Source organism: Carcharhinus amblyrhynchos, chromosome 1 (genome assembly GCF_965287045.1).
Source record: "Carcharhinus amblyrhynchos chromosome 1, sCarAmb.v2.hapA, whole genome shotgun sequence".
Lineage (NCBI taxonomy): Eukaryota > Metazoa > Chordata > Chondrichthyes > Carcharhiniformes > Carcharhinidae > Carcharhinus > Carcharhinus amblyrhynchos.
Genome location: NC_137324.1, coordinates 12973611 through 12999842, shown reverse-complemented (window position 1 = coordinate 12999842; position 26232 = coordinate 12973611). Strand labels below are relative to the sequence as shown.

The window sequence follows — 26232 nt, the reverse complement described above, 5'->3', positions numbered from 1 at the left end:
TCATTAAAATGTAATACACTTTTTTTCTATTTATCTATGAATTCAGGTGAGATGCAAAATGTTTCTGGTTATCTCTGACTTCCCTTTGGTGTTCAAACACTCAACTTACCTAAAATGCAAATATAGGACCTAACACATCTACTTGTACCTCAAACCCACCATAATATCTAATTACAATTGCACATACTTAACACTTTTATCCTTCCCTGCCTCTAGACATAGAGGCAACTTTTTTCTATTATCCTTTCTTAATTAAATAACTTACACACATACAGACTCATAGACTTTTTATAGAATAACACATTATTCTCTCAAAATGAAAAAAAAATTCTCACATTCTCCACTGGATAAAGTGCCCATCTGCATTGAGAAATATTGACATTCAGATTTGACTGTGTCAATTAGCTCCTTTGCTTTAATTGTTTCACTGCATTTCAGCTTAAGTGTCTGTTTGACTGTTCTGAAGCATGAACAGATGGCTGAGCTCTTTGAATGAGTTCAAAGGATTTAATATATTGAGTGTTGGAGGTTGTGTTGGCACATTTGCACAATTAAATCTTAATATTAATGCTTGGATGTATAATCCACTCATTAGTGGGTTCACCTCCGCCGAGGTTGTAAATAAATTTGTCAACAGAACTGCAAGCCTTCTAATTTTAACAGTGGTATGATCTCATTACATAATTATGTTTTTTCAAGCATTTTCAATAACTTGTTTAGTTTGACTGTTTTATGAACATCTAAAAAAATTCCTAATGTTTTTACTAAGCTCATGAGATCACCACATATGGTTGAATGGATATGGGAGGTGTGAGATGCAAGGGCATAGTGACTGCAGTGTTCATTCATAAATTCCTCCAACCCACGTCCAGATGCAGAATGATCTAGACACATTCCAGCTTGGGCTGATAAGTGACACATCACACTCACATCACACAAGTGCCAGGGAATGATTAACAAGAAGGAATCTAAAGCTTATTCATTAACCACAAGTAGGCTTACATTCACACTGCAATTAAGTTACTGTGAAAATCCCCTAGTCTCCACACTCCTGCGCCTGTTCGGGTCAATGCACCCAAACAGCATGTCTTCCTCTGTAGGAAGAAACCGGAGCACACAAAAGAAATTCACGCAGACACAGGGAGATCAAGCAAAATCCGCACAGACAATGACCCAAGCTGGGAATTGAACCTGGGTCTCTGGTACCGTAAAGCAGCGGTGCTAACTACTATGCCATCGTGCTGTCCATAGGAGGCTGAGGAAATTTGCCATGTCCGCGACAACTTTCACCAATTTTTTACAGATGCACCACAGAAAGCATCCTTTCTGATGTATCACAGCTTCCTATGGCTTCTGCTCTGTCCAAGACCGCAAGGAACTACAAAGTCCATCATGCAAACCAGCCTCCCATCCATTGACTCTGTCTACACTTCCTGCTACCAGGAATCAAGGACTCCATGCACCCCGGCCTCACTCCCTTCCATCTTCTTCCATCAGGAAAAAGATACAAAAGTCTGAGGTTTCATACCAACTGACTCACAACTTCTTCCCTGTTTCCATCAGATGTTTGAATGGGACTACCTTATATAAATTTGATCTTTGTCTGTACCCTAGCTATGACTGTAACACTATATTCTGCACCCTCTCCTTTCTTTCTCCCTATGTACTCTATGAATGGTATGCTTTGCCTGTATAGTGCACAAGAAACAATACTTTTCACCATATCCCAATGCATGCGACAACAATATATCTGTTAGCGCAAGTGGGCGAAACGACCACTACGGACTCTGGGTGAAGTTCAATAACGGCACAGCTTTATCTTCTTTACGTCGACGGAGAAGCACAGTCAGGACATGCAACCGGACTGTCCCGAAAGTGCTCTAAAGACTCCCCGACAAGGGGCTACAGTTATACCTGAACTTTGCGTTTCAAATGCTAATCCTTTATTCACAGTATTTGACTTCAGCCATCCTGTTTCGATGTTTTCGCGTGTTGGAGCAATTGTTTTAAGTGTGTGTTAATCGTTTTTGTCAGGTTGGTTATCAATGGTCTGGAATCTCTGGGGTTTGAACCATAGGTGTGTTATTGATCTCAAGAGTTTTGAGGGGCCAGGGACGTTCCCTTAACTGTGTTAATTTTAGGTGTCTCCATGGGTTGTTTGACTGGTTTAGAAGTGCTGATTTTGATGGGGTGGGGATGTGTCCTTTAATTTAGTTCCTGTAGGTGCCATCCTGACCAATTTCCCTGATGTGCTAGCCCTCATTTGCATTCTAAAAGCATGCTCTTACCTACTGATCAGTGTCTGTTACTTTGTGATTTTAGTGGAGGGCTTCCATTTTGCGTGCCCAATTTCATAAAATTTGTTGTCCGATGACAAATCAAATCAACTCAAATCACTTTGCTGGGCCAAAATCATGGAATTCCATTCCTGACAGCACAGTGGGTGTGCCTACACTGCAGAAACTGCAGCAGGTCAAGATGGCAGCTCACCGCAACATCTGAAGGGCAATTGTTGTCCGGAGTATTCCTAATATCCTGCGGACTCACTCAACCAGCACTGTGTAAAATGGATTTTAGTCAAATACCACCACATATATCAGGCAAAAGGACTACACATACAAACCAATAATAAATAATTAAGTTGCAACTTTATTCCAAACATTAAAAGATTCAGGTTTTGCACCACTAACAATTCCTTCTCTCTCTCTCTCTCGAGCTAATTGATCCTTTAGAAATTCCTATATTACCCCAAGATCCTCATGATTCCACCAGCATGTTGAACTCTCAAATCTGTCTTCCTTGCTCTTTCTCACTCTCTCTGGTCTGGAGAAGAGCTACTCTTGTCACTGCCAAGTCCTGGAGAGGTGGGTTCTCTTGAACGCTGTTCGCATAGGTTTCTTATACCTGTCTGGCTACCTTCCAGAATCTCCCAGGGATTTGGCCCATCAGTGCTTAGGTCTGAGTAGTTTCACATCATTGTTGTTAGGTTCCAATGTGTGTTAATGAATTTCATTGGTGGACCCCTTTGTGTTTGTGCACTACTTGCTGATACGATTTTCAAGTTTGCTGACGACACCACCGTAGTGGGACAGATCTCAAACAATGATGAGACAGAGTGCCGGGATGAGATACAGAATCTGGTGAACTGGTGCAGCAACAACAATCTCTCCCTCAATGTCAACAAAACAAAGGAGATTGTCATTGCCTTCAGGAAGCTTAGTGGACAGCATGCCCCTGTCTACATCAATGGGATAAAGTAGAATGGGTTGAGAACATCATGTTTTTAAGTCTCCAGATCACCAACAACCTGTCCTGGTCCCCCCATGCTGACACTATCTTTACGAAAGCCATTAATGTTTCTACTTTCTCAGAAGACTAAGGAAATTTGGCATGTCCGCTGCGATTCTCACCAACTTTTACAGATGTATCACAGCTTGGTATGGCTCCTGCTCTGCCCAAACCATAAGAAACCACAAAAGGTTGTGAATGTAGCCCAATCCATCACATAAGCCAGCCTCCCATCCATTGACTCTGTCTACACTTCCCATTGTCTCGGCAAAGCAGCCAGCATAATTAAGGACCCCACACACCCCGGACATTCTCTCTTCCACCTTCTTCCTTCAGGAAAAAGGTACAAAATAGATTCAACCGCTATTTTCAAAAGAGAATTTAAAGTTTATTTATTAGTGTGACAAGTAGGCTTACATTAACACTGCAATGCAGTTACTCTGGCACCACACTCTGGTGCCTGTTCGGGTACACTGAAGGAGAATTTAGCATGGTCAATGCACCTAACCGTGGGAGGAAACAGGAGTACCCAGAGGAAACCCACGCAAATACGGGGAGAATGTGCCGACTCCATACAGCCGGGACCCAAGGGCAGTTGGGAATCAACCACATTGCTAGGGCCTTGGAGTCACATGTAGGCCAGACCAGGTAAGGAAGGCAGATTTCCTTTCCTAAAGGACATGAGGGAACCAGATGGGTTTTTCCGATAATTGACAATGATTTCATGGTCATTAGTAGATTCTTAATTGCAGATATTTTCATTGAATTCAAATTCCACCCGCTGTCGTGGAGGGATTCGAACCCAGGTCCCTGGCACTTTGAGACAGCAGTGCTAATCACTGCGCAGCTCTATTGCCCCTAAATACTTGGAATCACAGGGTTATGGGAGAAGAGCAGGAGACTGGGATTAATTAGATTGATTTTTCAAAGGATTGACAGCCTCATTCTGAGTACATGTTTCCAATCTCTACCGATCTGTCTCAAAATGATGGAATAAACAGCAGGTGAGTTTGCATTTGAAAAAAAGGAAAACTGAAAATTTCACGGTAGACTGTTTAGCTCCAGTTATGAACCAGTAATGACCTCAATGAGGCCCATGAGGTGGGCCTCTTGGAGTATGAATCCCTGATTGAGGTATTGACTGCTTGCCCTAATGGGGAGTCTTATCTGTAAATACAGGGGAGGCAGTGGCACAGTGGTATTATCGCTCGACTATTAATCCGAAAAAGCTCAGCTAACGTTCTGGAAACCCGGATTCGAATCCCGCCACAGCAGGTGATGGAATTTGAATTCAATGAAAAATATCTGGAATTAAGAATTACTGATGTCGATTATGGGGGAAAACCCATCTAGTTCACTAATGTCCTTCAGGGAAGGAAATCTGTGACCCTTACCTGGTCTGGCCGACATGAGACTCCAGAGTCACAGCAATGTAGTTGACTCTCAACTGCGCTTTGAACCAGGGCAACTGGGGGTGGGCAATAAATGCTGGCCAACCAGCGACGCCGATGAAAGAAAATATTGAGGAGTGTCAGGGCTACTGACAGTCCAGATTCTGATTCGGAGTGGAATGGAGCTTGTAGATAAAAGGAACCTTGTGAAGGGACACTGGCCTCAGGGGAGTTATTTCAGAGTCATTAGCTTATCCTTTCCCTGTCCCGGGGCTAACTGATCTGCTGTGTACTTCCACCAGCTTCTTGCCCCGCTCACATTTCCAGGATTCATCATTTGACACAGTAGTAAATGTAGGAGACTGAAAGGGTTAACCATGGATAGGATGCTGCGGTCTGGCCTTGGCAACATTCTCGTGGTCCTCCTCTCGATCGATTGGCTGTGCTTTGAGGCATGTTAGCCGAGAGGAGACATGCAAGGGTTAACCTGCCAGATGACTGGCTGCGAGTTGGAAAAAAATAAAGAAGTTACAGAGGAAACATGCAAGCAGCATTTAACGTAAACTGCAGCATGACTTGGGGAATCGAAGCACAGAGGATCCGACAACCCTTGATTCTCTTGTTAACCTATCAATTCTCCGCTTGAAATTGCTTCCTTTCGCTGTCTTGGTAATGTGTGACGTTGCCAAGCATGTGATTGGCTTGCGTCTTGGCTCTTGCACTGAACAAGAGTTTTGGAAGCAGACGGTCTTAACAAAACTTTTTGAGGGTTTTTTATTTTGTTTTCCTTTAATGCACGCAAGACATGCCTTCCTGGACTTCTACAGTGGATGCCAAATATGGAGTCGGTGAGTTCTGCCGGACTGTCTGTGTGCATTTTAAATTGTAGCCTTGGGAAAGCCTCATCAACAGGATTCAGTGATAGTCGTAACATAGAGAGGAGTAGAGTTATTTCTTGGCCAACTGAATACACACACACACACACACACACACACACACACACACACACACACACACACACACACACACACACACACACACACACACACACACACACACACAAAACTCATAACGAGAACAGGATGTAGTTTAAAATAAGTAACGTAATTGCAAAAGAAAAACAATATTCCGGGCGTGAGGATTACACATGGTACAGCAATGCACAGTGGTTCCATCGAGCAGTGCAGTTGAAGTGGAGGAGGCCATTCAATGTAGAGTGGGCTCCAATAAGGGAGACATTCTGCAGGTCACACAGTAGCAGGATTAGTCACCTGGGTACTTGTGGCTGAGCGAATTGTCGGCTCGACATGTGGGCACATCAGTCATGCTGAAACGCTCTCTTTAAGAACTGCAGTGCACATTAAGGAAAGGGCCCAGGACTAGGTGGAAGAAAATGCAGATGGCACATCAGCTTCTTACCGCAGTGTGCTATCAAAGTGGGCAGCATCTAGCGTGAAACCCTAACGTGCATCCTTATTATAGAGCAAGCACAGTGAAGGGCTACCAGGCTGATTCCTGGGATGGCAGGTCTGGCGTATGAGGAGAGACTAAGTGGGTTAGGATTATATTCACTGGAATTTAGAGGAGTGAGAACGGACCTCATAGAAACTTATGAAATTCTAACAGGGCTAGACGGGGTAGCTTCAGAGAGAATGTTCCCGACAGTGGGGGGAGTCCAGAACTAGGGCTCAATGTTTGAGGATAAGGGATTTTTAAGGCAGAGGTGAGGAGGAACCTCTTCACCCAGAGGGTGGTGAATGTGTGGAATTCACTACCACAGAAAGTAGTTGAGGCCAAATTTCTGATTTAAGAGGAAATTAAACATATCTCTTGGCTAAAGGGATCAAGGGATGTGGGGGGGAAAGGGGGGAATCAGGATATTGAATTTGATAATCAGTCATGATCAAAATGAATGGTGGAGCAGGCTCAAAGGGCCAAATGCTCCTAATTTCTCTGTTGCTATGTGCGGGAACCCCTGAGCTGTGACACTCTGAAGTGGACTCTTTAGTCAGGCAAAGAGAAATACTTGAGTAAATAGCAGAGGCTTTGAAAAACGATGCCCAAGACCAGACACCTGATTCACTGGAAAACCCTCTCGATCCCTTCTGAGCCAGACGTGAGGGTACAGGGAGACTTGAGTCGAGAAAAATTAGTAATTGAAGATTGAAAACTGACAACAGAGAGAGAGAGAGTGAAAAACAGAGAGAGGGAGAGAGAGTGAAAAACAGAGAGAGAGAGAGGGGATAAGATGAGGTCACTTTACAAAGTTCAGCACAACTTATCAGTGGCTTTTGGCAAGTGGGTTGAAAGTTTGTAAGAATTTTCTGTTCTTGCACCGCGTTGATTAGCTGAACGTTGTACTGTGTGAATCGGAGCTTTTGGCTAAAATGGATCTGCTGCCAGGATGTTTTTATGTTGATAAGCTTCGTAAGGTTATATTTATATTGTTGAGGTCGCTAAGTGTTGCTTCAATTGGATGCAGTGCACACAGTGCAAACTCTACTCGCTGTCCTTATAAATAGCACAGAGGTGGCAACAGAATCTGTGGTATTGCCTGATTAATAACAATAATTATATATTGTTCAAGAGTGGTGGGGGGGGAGAGGGGGAGTCGATGGGATAGTTGTAGATTTCCCTTCATGTGTCAGTTTGTTTTCTGTCGAATGGGAACCTGCCTTTCATTTACCCCACTGGATAAATGCACTGTCTGCTGTTGCAACAGAACACACAAAACAGGAAGGTTCGCTTGTTGGCCGGTACTAAGTCAGCTGAAGAGAGGAAGGGGAGGGAGGAAGGTCTGGGAAATCAGTCTCTTTCGGATTGAGGTCCCTGTCTTGATCCCAGGTGTGAGGTCTCTAGGTAAAGGGCTTCGTGGCATTCCCTGTCCAGCTTAGCCACAGTTTGATCCTGCACGGCAAAGTGGAAACTGTCCAATGGTGAGGCTAAATCACCCCTTCTTATTCAAAGCATTCAATGAATGTGCAAGTTGCTGGCAAAGACAACATTTACTGGCCATCCCTAACTGCCTATGAGAAGCTGGTGGAGAGCCATATTTTTGAACTGCTTTAGTCCATATAGTGTAGGTACACCCACAGTGCTGTTAGGAAGGGAGTTCCAAAGACTCTGATTGTTCTTGCGCTGTGTTGATTAGTTGACCATTGTATTTTGCGAATCAGAGCTTTCAGCTGAAATGGATCTGCAGCCAACGTGTTTTTACATTGATAAGGCTTCATAAGGTTACATTTATATTGTCGAGGGCGCTAAGTGTTGCACTACCTGCTTCAACTAGAAGGAGTGCGCACAATGTAAACTCGACCTGTTGTCCCTATAAATAGTACAGAGGCTGAGGGAGTCTGGGTTTATACTCGATGGAGTTTAGAAGGATGAGGGGGGATCTAATTGAAACTTACAGAATACTGAGGGGCCTAGGTAGAGTGGACATGGAGAGGGTGTTTCCACTGGTGGGAGAGACTAGAACCAGAGGGCACAACATCAGGCTAAAGGGATAACCCTTTAAAAGGGAAATGAAGAGGAATTCCTTCAGCCAGAGAGTGGTGAATCTGTAAAACTCAGTGCCACGGAGGGTTGTGGAAGCCAAGTCATTGAGTGTCTTTAAGACCATGATAGATTAATAAAGGGGTCAAGGGTTATGGAGAGAAGGCAGGAGAATGGGGATGAGAATCATATCAGCCATGATTGAATAGCGGAGTAGACTCGATGGGCCGAATGGCCTAGTTTTGCTCCTATATCTAATGGTCTTATGGCCTTGAGGATTTTGACCTGAAAGGACACCATGGGGTTAATGTTTCATCTTATCCCATGGAATTCTCAGCCCAACTCAGGGTGGAGAGTTGCCTCACATCTCCCGGCCATTATGTGCCATCTACAAGGTGCACTGCAGTAATTTGCCAAGGCTCCTTCAACAGCACCTTCCAAATCCCCAAAACTCCATTATCTAGAAGGACAAGGGCAACAGATGCATGCACCATTTGTAAGGCTTCCTCAAAACTATGACCATTCTGACTCGCATTCTGTGTTCGATGCAAATGTAACGCTGTTCCTTGATTCTCATATGACAAACCCTTCATTCCAGGCATCATTCTTGTGAGCCTCCTCTGGACCCTTTCCAAGGACAACACATCCTTCCTTAGGTATGGGGCTCAAAACTGCTCACAATATTCCAAATGGGGTCTGACCAGAGCCTTATACAGCCTCAGCAGTACATCACTGCTTCCGTTATTTAGTCCAAGAATTGATTGCTAATATTGCATTTGCCTTCCTTACGGCAACTGAACCTACATGTTAACCTTAAGAGGGTCCTGAACCAGGACTTTCAGTGCTTCAGATTTCGGAAGCATTTCCCCATTTAGGAAATAGTCTATGCCTCTATTCTTCCTACCAAAGTGCATAACCTGGCACTTTTCAACATTGTATTCCATCTGCCACTTCTTTCCCACTCTCCAAGCCTGTCCAAGTCCTTCTGCAGCCTCCCCACTTCCTCAACACTACTTATCCCTCTACATATCTTTGTATCATCCACAAATGGATGATATTAGAATAGTATAGGTTAGCTGGGCTTTAGATTGGTTTCACAGGTTGGCGCAACATCGAGGGCCGAAGGGCCTGTAATGCCCTGTAATGTTCTATGTTCTAATTTGGCAACCATGCCCTCAGTTCCATCTTCCACATCATTAATGTGTAAAGTGAAAAGTTCTGGTGCTAACGCTGACCCTTGTGGAATACCACTAATCACCGGCTACCATCCTGAAAAGGAGTTCCTTATCCCCACTCTCTGCCTTCTGTCTGTCAACCAACCTTCTATCCATGCCCGTACCTTGCCTCGAGCATCATTGGCTCTTAGCTTATTTAGCAGCCTCCTGTAAGGCAGCTTGTCAAAGGCTTTCTGGAAATCCAAATAAATCACATCCACTGGTTCCTCTTTTTCTGACTTAGAATCATAGAATCCTTATAGTGCAGAAAGAGACCATTTAGCTCATCACGTCATCCACCAAGGCCCTATCTCTGTAACCCCACAAATTTATCCTGATAGCCTTCTAACTTATGCATCCCGAGACAATAAGGGGCAATTTAGCATCGCCAGTGCACCCAACCTGCACATCTTTGCACTGTGGGAGGAAAATTGTAACATATACAAGTGATTTAGAGGAAAATGTAACTGGCTTGATTAGTAAGTTTGTGGGTGACACAAAGGTTGGTGGATTTGAGGATAGCAATGAGGACCATCAGAGGATACAGCAGGATAGATCGGTTGGAGACTTGGGCAGAGAGATGGCAGATGGAGTTTAATCTGGACAAATGTGAGGTAAATGCATTTTGGAAGGTCTTATACATGTAGGAAATATACAGTGAATGGCAGAACCCTTAAGAGTATTGATAGGCAAAGGGATTAGGGTGTACAGGTCACTGAAAGTGGCAATGCAGGTGGAGAAAGTAGTCAAGAAGGCAGACGGCATGCTTGCCTTCATCGGCTGGGGCATTGAGTTTAAAAATTGGCAAGTCATGTCGCAGCGTTATAGAACCTGAATTAGGCCTCATTTGGAATATAGTGTTCAATTCTATTTGCCACATTACCAGAAGGATGTGGAGTCTTTGGAAAGGGTACAGAAAAGATTTACCAGGATGTTGCCTGGTATGGAGGGCTTTAACTATGAGGAGAGGTTGGAGAAACTTGGTTTGTTCTCACTGAAATGATGGGGTTGAGGTGTGACCTGATAGAAGTGTACAGGATTATGAGAGGTATGGACTGAGTGGATAGTCAGAAGCTTTTTCCAAGGGTGGAAGAGTCAATTACTAGGGGGCATAGGTTTAAGATGTGAGGGGCAAGGTTTAAAGGAGATGTACGAGGCAGATTTTTTACGCAAAGAATGGTGGGTGCTTGAAACTCCAAGGGAAGGTAGTGGAAGCAGATACGACAGTGACTTGTAAGGGGTGTCTTGACAAATATACGAGTAGGATGGGAATAGAGGTCCCTGACGGGCAGGGGCTTTTAGTTCAATCGGGCAGCATGGTCAGCACAGGCTTGGAGGGCCGAAGGGCCAGTTCCTGTGCTGTAATGTTCTTTGCTCTTGTTCTAAACCGAAGCACCTGGAGGAAACCCACGCCAACATGGGGAGAACGTGCAAACTCCACACAGATAGTGACCCAAGCCGGGAATTGTATCAAGATCCCTTGTGCTGTGAGGCAGCAGTGCTAACCACTGTGTCACCGTGCTGCCCCACTTCTTCATTACCTCCTCAAAAAATACTAACAGATCTGTCAGACCTGACCTCCCTTTGACGGAGCTGTGCTGACTCAGCCCTATTTTACCATGCCTTTCCAAGTACTCTGCAATTCCATCCTTAATAATGGACTCCAAGACCTTATCCATGGCCCGAGGTCAGGCTAACTAGTGTATAATTTCCCATCTTCGGCCTCCTTCCTTTCTTAAACAGGGTGTTCCCGTTCCTTGGGAAATGTGGATTCCTTTGGTCCTGGGTGCAGAGGGAGAGGGAGCCAGGTGCTGCTCTGATAGACCAACCTTGTCGCGCTTTATGCCTCATGTTTCTTCCTTTCGTTCAACCCCACAGTTCGATCCTCTCCTTTTAGAAGCTGCTCCAGTTATACCATTTATTGAGTGACCTACCCTGACAGTGAAAACAAATAATTGTATCGATTGATTCCCTGCAGGAAAGCATTGTTTCATTTTCCCACCCCTTGTTTAGCTGGTATTGCAGAACAATCAGAATTCCTTATCTTGAGTATCATATGTTGTGTGAACTGCCTTCCGATGGGCTCTAGTCCTGAGAGAGAGAAAGAGAGAGAGCTGCTGTTTATTTCAGGATCCAACAGTAACTGCCTGCTTTTCCCTGTAAGCTTAGCTCGTTTAGCATGTGACTCTGGCAATCAATTTAGTTAAAAACCTACACTGAAACCCCAGGGAGAAAAAAACAAATAAGTAAAAAATCATTAACACAGGTCAAAAATCAATCATTAATCTGCATTCTCAGCAGGCGATGCGGATTCTAAACATACCCCTCACAAGAAACATGATTTAAATACATTTCTTAAAGGCACAATGTCATCATGCTTGACAAATATATTGGAATTCTTTGAGGATGTGACTAGTAGAGTTGATGAGGGAGCGCCAATGTATGTGGTTTATCTGAACTTTCAGAAGGCCTTCAGGAAGGTCCCACTTAGCAATTAACATGTCAAATTAAAGCACATGGGATTGGGAGAAATGTACTGAGGTGGACAGAATACCGGTTGGCAGAGAGGAAACAAAGAGCAGGAATAAAGGGTCCCTTTTCCAAGTGGCAGGCAGTGACTAGTGGGGTGCCACGGGTATTAGTGTTAGGGCTCCAGCTATTCACAATGATTCCGATGAGGGAACTAAACGTAATATCTCCAAATTTACAAATGACAGAAAGCTGGGTGGGAGGGTGAGCTATGAGGAGGATGCAGAAATGAATCAATCTGTTTGGACAAGTTGAGTGAGTGGACAAATGTATGACAGATGCAGTATAAGGTGGATAAACGTGACGTTATCCACTTCGGTAACATAGAAAGGAAGACATTGTTACCTGAATGGCCATAGGTTAAGAGAGGGAAATATAAAATGAGGCCTGGGTGTCCTTGTACACCGGTCACTGAAAATAAGTAGGAACGTAAATGAAATGTTGGCCTTCATAGAAAGAGGATTGCGAGGATGTCTCCCCATGTCTGTGCGGGTTTCCTCCGGGTGCTCTGGTTTCCTCCCATAGTCCAAAGATGTACTGGTTAGGTGAATTGGCCATGCTAAATTGCCCCTTAATATCCGGGGATGTGTAGGTTAAAGGGATTAGCAGGCTAAGTATGTGTGAGTGAGATTGTTGTCAGTGCAGATTCAATGGGCTGAATGGCCTTCTTTTGTATTGTAGGGTTTTTACAGGGACTCCTTTAGGAAGCTGTATTGCCCTTACTCTGCTCAGTTGAATCAAAAGACTCCACAAATTAACTGTGATTAGAATCAATGTGATCAAGTGATTACCTGGGCCGCACAACGATATTGGGGATTGCCGCTGCCTGAGGCGCCCCCTCCCATCCAACATTGTTTTACTGTCTCCTGCCTACTGGACCCATCCAACTCGAGGCTGGCCTTGACCTGTCAGGGAGAGGAGGAAGCTTACTCCGGACTGGCAATTCACATGGTGAGATGGTCAAGGAGACTATCCCTCAAATTGGTTCAGGCCCCCAACCACTCCCCAAGACAAAGAACAATGCAGCACATGAACAGGCCCTTCAGCCCACCAAGCCTGGACCAATACGTGGTTTCTATCCCTCTGTTCGCCTCTTGTTCATGTGTCTATCAAGATATGCCTTGAACAATGCCAACGTGCCTACTTCCACCATCTCCTCTGGCAGCGAGTTCCAGGCACCCACCACTCTCTGCATGAAAAACTTCCCCCACACATCTCCTCTAAACTTTCACTTTGAACCTGTGCCCTCTGGTAGTTGACCCTTCCACTCTCTGACTGCCCACCTTGTCTACGCCTCCCATAATTTTGTAGACGTCTATCAGCTCTCCCCTTAGCCCCCGCCTTTCCAGTGAAAACAATTTGAACCTATCCAACCTCTCCTCATGTTAAATTTTCCAGACTCGACAACCTCTGAGTAAACCTTCTTTGCAACCTCTCTATAGCCTCCATACTCTTCTGGTAATGTGGTGACCAAAACTGCACTCAATGCTCCAAATGCGGCCCAACAACTGTCACATAACTTGTCAACTTTTATATTCCATGCCCCAGCCAATGAAGGCAAGCACGCTGAATACCTTCTTAACCACCTTACCTACCTGCATGGTCACTTTCAGGGATCTCTGGACCTGTACGCCCAGATCCCTCTGTAATTAAGAATTACAGAGGCCGTGTCGAGAATTACTCCGTGCCGCCCAATAGTCAACGCAGGCTATTCATTCATTCATTCATAGGTGTCACTGGCTGCCTATCCCTAGTTGCCCTTTTTCAGAGGGCAGTTGAGAGTCAACTACGCTACTGTGGCTCTGAAGTCACATGTAGGCCAGACCAGGTTAGAATGGCAGATTTCCTTCCCTAAAGGACATTAGTGAACCAGATGGGTTTTTCCTACAATCGACCATGGTTTCATGGCCATCAGTAGATTCTTAATTCCAGATTTTTAAAAATTATTTTCAAATTCCACCATCTGCCGTGGTGGGATTCGAACCCGGGTCCCCAGAACATTAGTTGAATTTCTGAATCAATAATCTAGCGATGATACCACTAGGCTATCGCCTCCCCGACTTCTTGCCTGGTTAAAATCCACCCCAGCAAGGAAGCTGACAGCTTGCAGGAGGCTGTCAGTGGACCAAGGCCCCAGCAGTAACTGGCAAAATTAGAAAAGAGGAGGGAGAGAGAGAAACTGATGGTTTTTGGTTGTTAAATAGAATCACACAAGACAGAAGGAGACCATTCATCCCATTGTGCTTGTACCAACTCCATAAAAAAGGGCATTTAATCATTTCCACGCTCCAATGTTCTCATCCCCTCACCCTGCACACCTTTTCCTCCATTTATTTATCCAATTCCCTTCTGAAAGTTAATATTGAATCTGCTTTCACTCTCTTTTTTTTATTTGTTCATTGGAAATGGGCACCGCTGGCTTGGGCAGTATTTATTGCCCACCTATGAAGGCATTTTTAAGAGTCAGCCACATTGCTATGGCTCTGGAGCCACATGTAAGCCAGGCCAGGCAAGGACAGCAGATTTCCTTCCCTAAATGGCATTAGTGAACCAGATGGGTTTTTATGACAATAGTCTGATGGCCATCTTTAGACTTTTAGTTCCAGATTTTTAATGAATTCAAATTTCACCACCTGCAGTGGTGGGATTACGAACTCGGGCCCTCGGAGCATTACCTTGGGTTTCTGGATTACTGGTCTGGCAACAATACCGTTGGACCACTGCCTCCTCAGATCATAGAAAGTTGCTGTGTGACAATGCTCCCTATCTCCCTGCTTTGGTTCCTTTGCTAATTATGTTAAATCTGTGTCTTCCGGTTACTGATCCACTTGCTAGTCGGCACCGTTTCTCCCTCTTTACACATTATCCAGGGTGAGCTAGCCAATTGGATACAAAATTGGTTTCTTGACTGAAGCCAGAGAATAGTTGTAGAGAGTTGTTTTTCAAACTGGAGGCCCGTGACCAGCAGTGTGCCTCAGGGATCAGTGCTGGGTCCACTGTTATTTGTTATTTATTTGAATGATTTGGATAAGAATATAGGAGGCATGGTTAGGAAGTTTGCAGATGACACCAAGACTGCTGGCATAGTGGACAGTGAAGAAACTTATCTAGTATTGCAATGAGATTTTGATCAATTGGGCCAGTGGGCTGATGAATGGCAGATGGAGATTAGATAAATGCAAGGTGATGCATTTTGGTTGATTGAACCAGGGCAGGACTTACTCAGTTAATGGTAGGGTGTTGGAGAGAGTTATAGAATAAAGAGATCGAGGGGTACATGTTCATAACTCATTGAAAGTGGAGTCACAGGTGGACAGAGTGGTGAAGAAGGCATTCAACATGCTTGGTTTCATTGGTCAGAACGTTGATTACAGGAGTTGAGATGTCTTGTTGAAGTTGTACAAGACATTGGTAAGGTCACACTTGGAATACTGTGTACAGTTCTGGTCCCTCTATTATAGAAAGGATATTATTAAACTAGAAAGAGTGCAGAAAAGATTTACTAGGATGCTACCAGGACTTGATGGTTTGAGTATAAGGATAGGTTGGATAGACTGGGACTTTCTTATCTGGAGCTTAGAAGGCTTAGGAGTGATCATGTAGAGGTCTGTAAAATAATGAGGGGCATAGATCAGCGAGAAAGTCAATGTCTTTTCGTAAAGGTGGGGGGCGTGGGGGTCTAAAACTAGAGGGCACAGATTTAAGGTAAGAGGGGAGAGATACAAAACAGTCCAGAGGGACAAATTTTTCACACAGAGCGTGGTGTCTGGAACAAGCTGCCAGAGGTAGTAGTAAAGGCAGGTACAATTTTGTCTTTTAAAAAGCATTTAGACAGTTACATGAGTAAGACGACAGAGTAAGATGGCTATCGGGTGATATCGGCCTAGTGTGGGCAATTGGGTCTCACTTCGTCATTAAAAAAAAGGATGGCATCAACAAGTTAGGCTGGAGGACCTGTTTCCACGCTGTAAACCTCTATGACTCTATAAAAGCCATTTGTAACTTTGATCACCTCCACTAAATCTTTCCCTTAACGCCTCTGCTCTAAGAACAAGGTCTGGTCATCTGGTCTCTCCACAAAACTAATGTTCCTCACTCCAGTGGTTAGCACTGCTGCCTCACAGTGCCAGAGATGCAGGTTCAATTCCTGGCTTGGCTCACAGTCTGTGCAGAGTCTATATATTCTCGTTGTGTCTGTGTGGGTTTCCGCCGCGTGCTCCGGTTTCCTCCCACAGTCTGACAGACATGCTGGTTAGGTGTGTTGGCCGTACTGATTTCCCACTCAGTGCAAACGAATAGGCGCCGGAGTTGGCGAGTAGGGGATTTTCACAGTAACTTCACTGCAGTGCCAATGTAACCCTACTTGTGACAATAATAAAGAAACTTAATCTTAAAGACATAAGAAACATAGGTAGATTTTTAATCTGTAAGGAATCAAGGGTTGCATGAAAGTGGAGTTGAGTATTATCATATCAGGTCAGTCATGATCTTATTGAATGGCAGGACAGACTCGATGGGCTGAATGGTCTACTTCTGCTCTTATGGTCTTATTAATGAGAGCAAGAGTAGGCTGTTGAGCCCATCAACCTTGCTTCGCTAGTCAATAAAACATGGCTGATCTGATTGTGGCCTTGATTCGACTTTCCTGCCTGCCATCCCTAACTTTTGACTCCCTTGTTGATCACAACCTGTCTAACTCAGCCTTAGATCCATTCAATGACCCACCCTCAACTTGCTGGGCGAGTGAATTTCAAACAAGAACAACTCTCTGAGAGAAGGAACTCTTCCTCCTCCTCAGGGCAGTGTGATAATAATAGTTAATGTACTGCTCCACAAAGGTGACATGCTGTTGAAGCTTTTTGCCATGCAGTTATCAGGACAGTTCACCCAAAAAGTTGGGGGGAGGGGGGCACTGGCCTGGTGGTATTATCGCCAAAATATTAATCCAGAAATTCAGCTAATGTTCTGGGGACCCAGGTTCGAATCCCACCACGGCAGACGGTAGAATTTGAATTCAATAAAAAAAATCTGGAATCAAGAACCTACTGGAACAAAGGAAATTACAGCACAAGAACAGGCCCCCCACTCCTGCACCGACCATGCTGCCCATCTGAACTAAAACCCCCTACTCTTCCAAGGACCATACCCCTCCATCCCCATCCTATTCATGTATTTGTCAAGTCACCCCTTAAAAGTCACTGTCATATGTGCTTCCACTACCTCCCCTGGCAGCGAGTTCCAGGCACCCACCATCCTCTGCGTAAAAAAAATTGTCTTGTGTATCTTCTTTAAACCTTGCCCCTTGCACCTTAAACCTATGCCCCTAATAACTGATTCTTCCAAAGAACGAAGAAAATTACTGATGACATGAAACCATTTTCGATTGTTGGAAAAACCCCTCTGATTCTCCAATATTCTTTAGGGAAGGAAATCTGCTGCCCTTATTTACGCGTGACTCCAGAGCCACAACAATGTGGTTGGCCCTCAACTGCCCTCTGAAATGGCCTAGTAAGCCATTCAGTTCCAGGGCAACTAGGGTTGGACAATGAGTGTTGGCCAGCTAGCAACACCCTTGTCCACAGATGAAAAAAGCAAAATCAATAAAGAGAACAACAATTTGTACTTCATGAGAAGATAACAATGAATGGTTGGCAAGTCGAGGAGTTGGCTCTTGTTTAATCGTAAATGGTGTAAAGTGTAGACATTTTCCTGCTGCCTACAATGGACAGAGTCATGTCTGTGAATGTGTATGATACCCAGCATGTGTCAGTGAACCACAGATTGAGCCTGACTGACAATCTTAAATTGGATTTCAAAGTAATTCTTTGCAAAATCAAGATTGTTCAGCAGGTGTTGGAATGTCAGCAGTCATGGAATCATATCTAATATTGAACACCATATTTTGAGGTTTTGCACAGCTTCGGGGATAGCCATTCCATTAGACCATAAGACATAGCAGCAGAATTAGGCCTCATGGCCCATTGAATTTGCTCCACCATTCAATCATGGCTTATATTTTTCTCATCCCCATTCTCCTGTCTTTTCCCAATAACCCCTGATCCCCCTAATAATCAAGAACCTATCTACCTCTGTCTTAAAGGCACTCAATGACTCGGCCTCCACAGCCTTCTGCGGCAAAGAGTTCCACAGATTCGCCACTCCCTGGCTGAAGAAATTCCTCCTCATCTCTGCTTTAAAGGATTGTCCCTTTAGCCTGAGATTGTGCCCTCTAGTTTTTCCTACTAGTGGAAGCATCCTCTTCACGTCCACTCTATCCAGGCCTGTCAGTATCCTGTAGGTTACAGTAAGACAGGGCAGTAAGGGCAGAAGTCTGAGTAGTGTTGAGGAGCAGAAGGATCTTGGGGTCCGGGTCCACAGGACTCTTAAATCGGCCTCGCAGGTGGAGGAGGTGGTCAAGAAGGCGTATGGTGTACTGGCCTTCATTAATCGAGGGATTGAGTTTAGGAGTCGGGAGGTAATGCTGGAACTTTATAAGACCCTTGTCAGGCCTCATTTGGAGTATTGTGCGCAGTTCTGGTCGCCTCACTATAGGAAAGATGTAGAAGCTATTGAAAGGGTGCAGAGGAGATTTACAAGGATGTTGCCTGGACTGGGAGGCATGCCTTATGAAGTTAGGTTGAGGGAGCTGGGACTCTTTTCCCTGGAGAGACGAAGGTTGAGAGGCGACCTGATAGAAGTTTACAAAATGTTGAGAGGGATAGATAGGGTGGACTCTCAGAGGCTATTTCCCCGGTTTGAAATGGTCGCTACGAGAGGACACAGATTTAAGGTGCGGGGAGGGAGGTTCAGAAGTGATGTTAGGGGTAAGTTTTTCACTCAGAGGGTGGTGAGTGAATGGAATCGGCTGCCGTCAGTGGTGGTGGAGGCGAACTCGCTGGGGTCTTTTAAAAGACTTCTGGATGAGTATATGGGGTTTAATGAGATTGAGGGTTATAGATAGGTCTGTAGGTTGGTAGGTGATGTGGTCGGCACAACTTGTGGGCCGAAGGGCCTGTTTGTGCTGTAGTGTTCTATGTTCTATGTTCTATGTTCTATGTAAGACCACTAGTTCATTCCCCATGGCAATGCCTTCACCAATCTGATTCACCCCTACCTGGCCTGAATTGGAAAAACGTAACTCGGCAGTTACCTGTTCCCTGGTGAATTCTCCAGGGCAACGCCTCCGCCAATCAGATTGTACCTGCCGACCGTTCAGCACCCTCTTCTTGCTCCCTTTCCACTTAGTATTCAGGGGACCTCCCCTGCTGAACACAAGACAAAAGGTTTTGACAGCGTGTCTCTTTTTTCTTTAACGGTAACTCAAAGTGCTACCAAAAGACTCTTTGAATAATTAATATGTTAACGCTTCAGAAGAAATGTCTGTTGTTCTAACAATGGCCTTAACTGGGATAATGTCAGAGTACAGACATAATTTTTGTCACAAGGATGTCATGTGGCAGCAGTTCTTTTGCTTTTTCATGCTGTACCAACAAGTTTTGTTGTCACTAATGTGAGGAACATTTAGACCTTGTCCCCTTCTTTGTGAGTTCACAAACCTTCAGCCAAATAAGGGATTTCTTGGAGCTATTTTGCTCCTTTTGAAGGCTGGAAATCTGTGGCAATCTAATGGTTAATATGTTAGAGCCTTCAGTCCTTGAAGGTTAACAGTGACTGATAAAAATAGGCTGAGATGGACTGTCATCCACGACTCTCCATGAAACCAAGAATCCCCCCTTAAAATGCAACAGTAAATGTCTCACTTGGATATAATTGCTACTGTTTGCTACCAATATTTATCAGTCACTGCTTATTACAGTAGGAGAGGCTTTTGAACACCAATGATGCTTAATTTGCAAACAAAATATCATTGAATCGCTACTGTGCAGAAATAGGCCATTTGGCCCATCGAGCTTGCTTTGGTCACAATCCCATCCACACTCTGTCCCTGTAACCTCACATATTTACCCTTCTAATCTCCCTGACACTAAGGGGCAACTTAGCTTGGCCAATCAACTTAATTTGCAGATCTTTAGACTGTGGTAGGAAACTGGAGCATCCGGGGAAAACCCACGCAGACACAGGCAAAACGTGCAAACTCCACACAGGCAGTGATCCGAGGCCGGAATCGAACCTGGGTCTCTGCTTTAGTGCGGCAGCAGTGCTAAACGCAGTGTCATTGCACCGCCCCAAACTGTTTTGTCTACTGGGGCAATTTTACATTTTGCCACCAACTCTTCATGGCTTGAAGAGTGAGCTTGCACTTAGGTAGCTCTTCCTCTGTTGCAAAGCACTTCGCAACCAATGGTGCAATTCTGAAGTTTAGTCACCGTTGCAATGTGGGGAACACAGCTGCTAATTTGTGCGCTGCAGGCTCCCTCAATGCCACTGAGATAGTTACCATCTAACCTGCTTCACTGAAAATGGTTGAGGGATAACGCAGGCAACAGAATTCTTACAGCGCCGAAGGAGGCCATTTGATCTATTGTGTCTGCACCGGTTGGTTGTTGGCCGGTGTGGGGGGCAGGATCCTGAAGGAACATCTTCTTCCAAAGAGTGCCACAGGGTCTTTGACATCCATCTGAAAGTGTTAGGAAGGCACTTGGCTTAATGGTTCATCCAAAATATGGAGCTTCTGACACTGCAGCACTCCCTCAGTGCCAAATTAAACTGTCACAACACATTCTGCACTCAGACTCAGGGTTTGAACTCACAACTTTCTGACAGTGTTCCAGCTTGAACCATGGCTGTGACTGGTGACTTTTTATAATTTCTAATGTCAGACATTAACATTGAAATATAGGGCACACAGAGTCAAAAATACAATGGACTTTCTTTTGGTTCACATAGCTAGATATAAATCCATATATCTATATTTATGACGCTTACATATATACAAAATATACAGCTTTTCCCTTTAGAGCGGAGGAGGATGAGAGGCGACTTAATAGAGGTTTATAAGATGACGAGGGGGATAGATGAGTGGACATTCAGAGACTATTTCCTCGGGTGGATGTAGTAGCTGTTACTAGGGAACGTAACTATAAGGTTCATGGTGGGAGATACAGGAGGGATGTCCGAGGTAGATTCTTCACTCAGAGAGTGGTTGGAGTGTGGAATGCATTGGAGTCGGACACTTTAGGAAATTTCAAGCGGTTATTGGATAGGCACATGGAACACACCAGAATGATAGGAAGTGGGATAGCTTGATCTTGGGTTAGGTCATAACATTGAGGGCCAAAGGGCCTGTAGTGTGCTGTACTGTTCTATGTTCCATGTTCTAGATATAAAGGGGAGGCAATGGCCTAGTGGTATTATCGCTAGATTACTCATCCAGAAACTCGGCTAATGTTCTGGGGACCTGGATTCGAATCCTGCCATGATAGATGGTGGAATTTGCATTCAATAAAAAATATCTGGAATTAAGAATCTACTGATGACCATGAAACCATTGTCGATTGTTGAAAAAAAAGCCCATCTGGTTCATGAATGCCCTTTAGGTCTGGCCTACATGTGATTCCAGGGCCTCAACAATGTGGTTGACTCTCAACTGCCCTCCAAACAAGGGAACTAAGGAAGGCAGTAAATGCTGGCCAACGACCCTCATGTCCCACAAATGAATAATAAAAAAATTCTACAGCAGCTTATGTTATCTCAAAGGAATGTATCCTTTTCTGTTATTAGCTCCAACATTAGACAAATTGGATCCAGAATTGACTGAGTGGCTGGAAGCAGAGGGTGATGGTCATGGGGTGTTTCTTTGACTGGAAGATGGTATCCAGTGGGGGGGTCCTAATAAATAAATAAGAATGTAAGAACCAGGAGCAGGAATAGGCCATCTGGCCCTTCAAGCCCGCTCCGCCATTCAGTAAGATCATGGCTGATCTTTTTGTGGACTCAGCTCCACTTACCCACCCGCTCACCATAACCCTTAATCCCTTTACTGATCAAAAATGTATCTATCCTTGCCTTAAAAACATTCAATGAGGTAGCCTCAACTGCTTCACTGGGCAGGGAATTCCACAGATTCACAATACTTTGTGTGAAAAAGTTCCTCCTCAACTCAGTCCTAAATCTGCTTCCCCTTATTTTGCGGCCAAGCCCCTTAGTTTCACCCACCAGTGGAAACAACTTCACTGCTTCTATCTTATCTATTCCCTTCATAATCTTATATGTTTCTATAAGATCTCCCCTCATGCTTCTAAATTCCAATGAGCATAGCCCCAGCCTGCTCAGTCTCTCCTCATAAGCCAACCCTCTCAACTCCAGAATCAACCTAGTGAATCTCCTCTGCACCCCCTCCACTGCCAGTATATCCTTTCTCAAGTAAGGAGACCAAAACTGTACACAGTACTCCAGGTGTGGTCTCACCAGAACCTTATACGGCTACAACATTATCTCGCTGCTTTTAAACTTCATCCCTCTAGCAATGAAGGACAAAATTCCATTTGCCTTCTTAATTACCTGCTTCACCTGCAAACCAACTCTTTGTGATTCTTGCATAAGGACACCCAGGTCCCTCTGTACAGTAGCATGTTGAAATTTTTTACCATTTAAATAATAGTCCATTTTGCTATTATTCCTACCAAAATGGATGACCTCACATTTACCAGCATCGTACTCCATCTGCCAGACCCTCGCCCACTCACTTAGATTATTTATATCCCTTTGCAGACTTTCAGCGTCCTCTGCACACTTTGCTCTTCCACCCAACTTAGTGTCATCTGCGAATTTTGACACACTACACTTGGCCCACAATTCCAAATCATCTATGAAAGTCGTAAACAATTGCAGTCCCAGCACTGATCCCTGAGGCACACCACTAGCCACTGATCACCAACCAGAAAAACAACCATTTATCCCCACTCTTTGCTTCCTGTTAGTTAACCAATCCTCTATCCATGCTAATACATTACCTGTGACCATGTGTACCTTTACCTTACATAGTAGTCTTTGGTGTGGCACCTTGTCAAATGCCTTCTGGAAATCCAGATACACCACATCCACAGGTTCCCCGTTGTCCACTGCACATGTAATGTTCTCGAAGAATTCCACCAAATCAGTCAAACATGACCTGTCCTTTGCAAAACCATGCTGTGTCTTGCCATTGGGATCAGTGTTGGGCCCTTGCTGTTTGTAATATATATAAATGATTTGGAGGAAAATGTAACTGGTTTGATTAGCAAATTTGCAGACGGCACAAAGGTTGGTGGATTTACGGATAGTGATGAGGACCATTAGATCTAGCAGGATATGGATTGGTGGAGACTTGGGCAGAGAGATGGCAGATGGACTTTAATCTGGACAAATGCGAGGTAATGCATTTTGGAAGGTCTAATACAGATAGGAAATATACAATAAATGGCAGAACCCTTAACTGTATTGATAGGCAAAGGGATCTGGGTGTAGAGATACACTGGTCACTGAAAGTGGTTATGCAGGTGGAGAAGGTAGTCAAGAAGGCACATGGCATGCTTGCCTTCATCGGCCGGGGTATTGAGTTTAAAAATTGGCAAGTCATGTTGCAGCTTTATAGAACCTTAGTTACGCCGCACTTGGAATATAGTTTTCAATTCTGGTCGCCGCACTACCAGAAGAATGCGGAGGCTTTGGAGAAGGTACAGAAAGATTTACCAGGATGTTGCCTGGTATGGAGGGCATTAGATATCAGGAGAGATCGGAGAAACATGGCTTGTTCTCACTGAAACAGAGGTTGAGGGGCGACCTGATAGAAAGTCTACTAGATTATGAGGGGTATGGACAGAGTGGATAGTCAGAAGCTTTTACCCAGGGTGGAAGAGTCAGTTACTAGGGGGCATAGGTTTGAGGTGTGAGAGGCAAGATTTAAATGAGATATATGAGGCAGATTTTTTTACACAGAAGGTGGTGGGTGCCTGGAACTCGCTGCCGGGGGAGGGAGTGGAAGTGGATATGGTAATGACTTTTAAGGGGCATCGTGACAAATACATGAATAGGATGGAAATAGAGGGATATGGTCCCCGGAAGGGTAGGAGGTTTTAGTTCAGTTGGGCAACTTGGTCAGTGCAGGCTTGGGGGGGCCGAAGGGCCTGTTCCTGTGCTGTAATTTTCTTTGTTCTTTGTTTGTTCTTTAAGTGTGGAAGGGTTGGTTAGTAAGCTTGCGGATGCTACAAAAACTGGTAGAGTGGTAAATCATGAGGAGGATAGCCTTAGATTACAGGAGAAAAAAGATGTGCTGGTCAGATGGGATGATCAGTGTTGAATGGAATTCAATCTGGATAAGAAGCTCTTTCAGAGAGTTGGTGGAGACTTAATGGGCTGAATGGCCTCTATCTGCCCTATAGAGAGTCTATGGGTCAATGCATCTATGGGTCAGGAGGCTGTCGGCCCCAATCAAAGATCCAAGCACATAATAACAGAAGTTTTCAACCTAGTAATTGAGAGACAGTTGTATTACTGGAGAAACTGTACTTCGGAAATGATTTGCAAGCCATATCCTTGACAGTTGACAACGAAGGTCAAAGGTCACATAGCACCATTTGAGGAAGAGCGATAAGCTCTCTCGCCGTGTCAAGGTCAATATTAACCAATGGCACCTAGAACAACAGAGAAACTGGTTACTTGTCTCAACTGCAGTTTTTTGATGTTTTTGTCTGTGTTACATAGGGTCACTGCTTTTCAATGAAATCCAGTGTGCAATATTTTATTCTGATAAGGATGCGTGATGACGCAGCAACGCTCCAGAACCTTGTGATTTCAAATAAACCTGTTGGACTATAACATGGTATCGTGTGACCCCTCATCATGTCCACCCCAGTCCAACACCAGCATGGCGAGGCCACAGCTGGAGTACTGAGTGCAGTTCTGGTCACCTCATAGCGGGAAGGATATGCAGAGGAGACTCACCAGGAAGTTGTCTGGGATGGAATATTTCAGTTACGAAGAGAGTTCGGATAGGTTTGGGTTGCTTTCCCTGGAGCAGAGAAGACTGAGGGGAGACCTGATTGAGGTGTTCAAGATCATGAGGGGCATGGACAGGATGGATAGAGAGAAGCTGTTCCCCTTAGTTGAAGGGTCAGTTACGAGGGGACACAAGTTAAAAATGAGGGGTGGGAGGTTTAGGAGGGATGTGAGGAAAAACTTTTTTACTCAGAGGATGGTGACGAACTGGAATGCTGTGCCTGGAAGGGTGACGGAGGCGGGATGCCTCACATTCTTTAAAAAGTACTTAGGTGAGCACTTGGCACATTATAACATTCAAGGCTATGAGCCAAATGCTGGCAAGCGGGATTAGGTGGGCAGGACAGGACCTTTCACGTGTCGGACAGGCTTGATGGGCCGAAGGGCCTCTTCCGCACTGTCATATTCTGTGATTCTGTGATCTCCAAATCAGTTGAATTATTGCCATCAGCAAATATCAATGCAATATCTAGGGTAGGACTCTTAGCAGTGTTGAGGAGCCAAAGGGCCTTGGGGTCCAGGCCCATGGGACTCTTAAATCAGCCTCGCAGGTGGAGGATGTGGTCAAGAAGGTGTATGGTGTACGGGCCTTCATTAATCGAGGGATTGAGTTTAGGAGTCGGGAGGTAATGCTGCAACTTTGTAAGACCCTTATCAGACCCCACTTGGAGTACTGTGCGCAGTTCTGGTCGCCTCACCATAGGAAGGATGTGGAAGCTATTGGAAGGGTGCAGAGGAGATTTACAAGGATGTTGCCTGGATTGGGAGGCATGCCTTCTGAAGATAGGTTGAGGGAGCTAGGTCTCTTCTCCCTGGAGAGACGAAGATTGAGAGGCGACCTGATAGAGGTTTATAAAATGTTGAGAGGTATAGATAGGGTGGATTCTCAGAGGCTATTTCCCAGGGCTGAAATGGTCACTATGAGAGGACACAGGTTTTCAGGTGCTGGGGAGTAGGTACAGAGGAGATGTCAGGGGTAAGTTTTTCACTCAGAGGGTGGTGAGTGAGTGGAATCGGCTGCCGTCGGTGGTGGTAGAGGCGAACTCGCTGGGCTCTTTTAAGAGACTTCTGGATGAGTACATGGGATTTAATGGGATTGAGAGTTATAGGTAGGCCTGGTAGGTATGGATATGATCGGCGCAACTTGTGGACTGAAGGGCCTGTTTGTGCTGTAGTGTTCTGTGTTCTAAATGATGAGTATTTGCTGCAGAAGAGGAGTCTGTATTGGACAGAAGAATATGCTATTGGAAGATGTCTGCATAACACTACTGTCTCTGCCCTACCTCAGTCCATCTGCTGCTGGAAACTTCATCCACACTCCTGTCACTCCATACTTGACTATTTATTGCCCTCCTGGCTGGAGTCCCACATTACCCCCT

The 26232-nt window shown here is 44.7% G+C and overlaps 1 protein-coding gene across 1 annotated transcript in view; it reads left to right on the top strand.

The window, feature by feature from the left end:
* Positions 1-5418: 5418 nt before the first annotated feature.
* Positions 5419-26232, top strand: part of LOC145346307 (dedicator of cytokinesis protein 2-like) — a 1149449-nt gene continuing 1128635 nt past the window's right edge. The window contains exon 1 of the mRNA XM_080193520.1: positions 5419-5527. Within this exon, the coding sequence (XP_080049646.1) occupies positions 5485-5527 (43 nt within the window). The 5' untranslated portion in view covers positions 5419-5484. The remainder of the gene's footprint in view (positions 5528-26232) is intronic.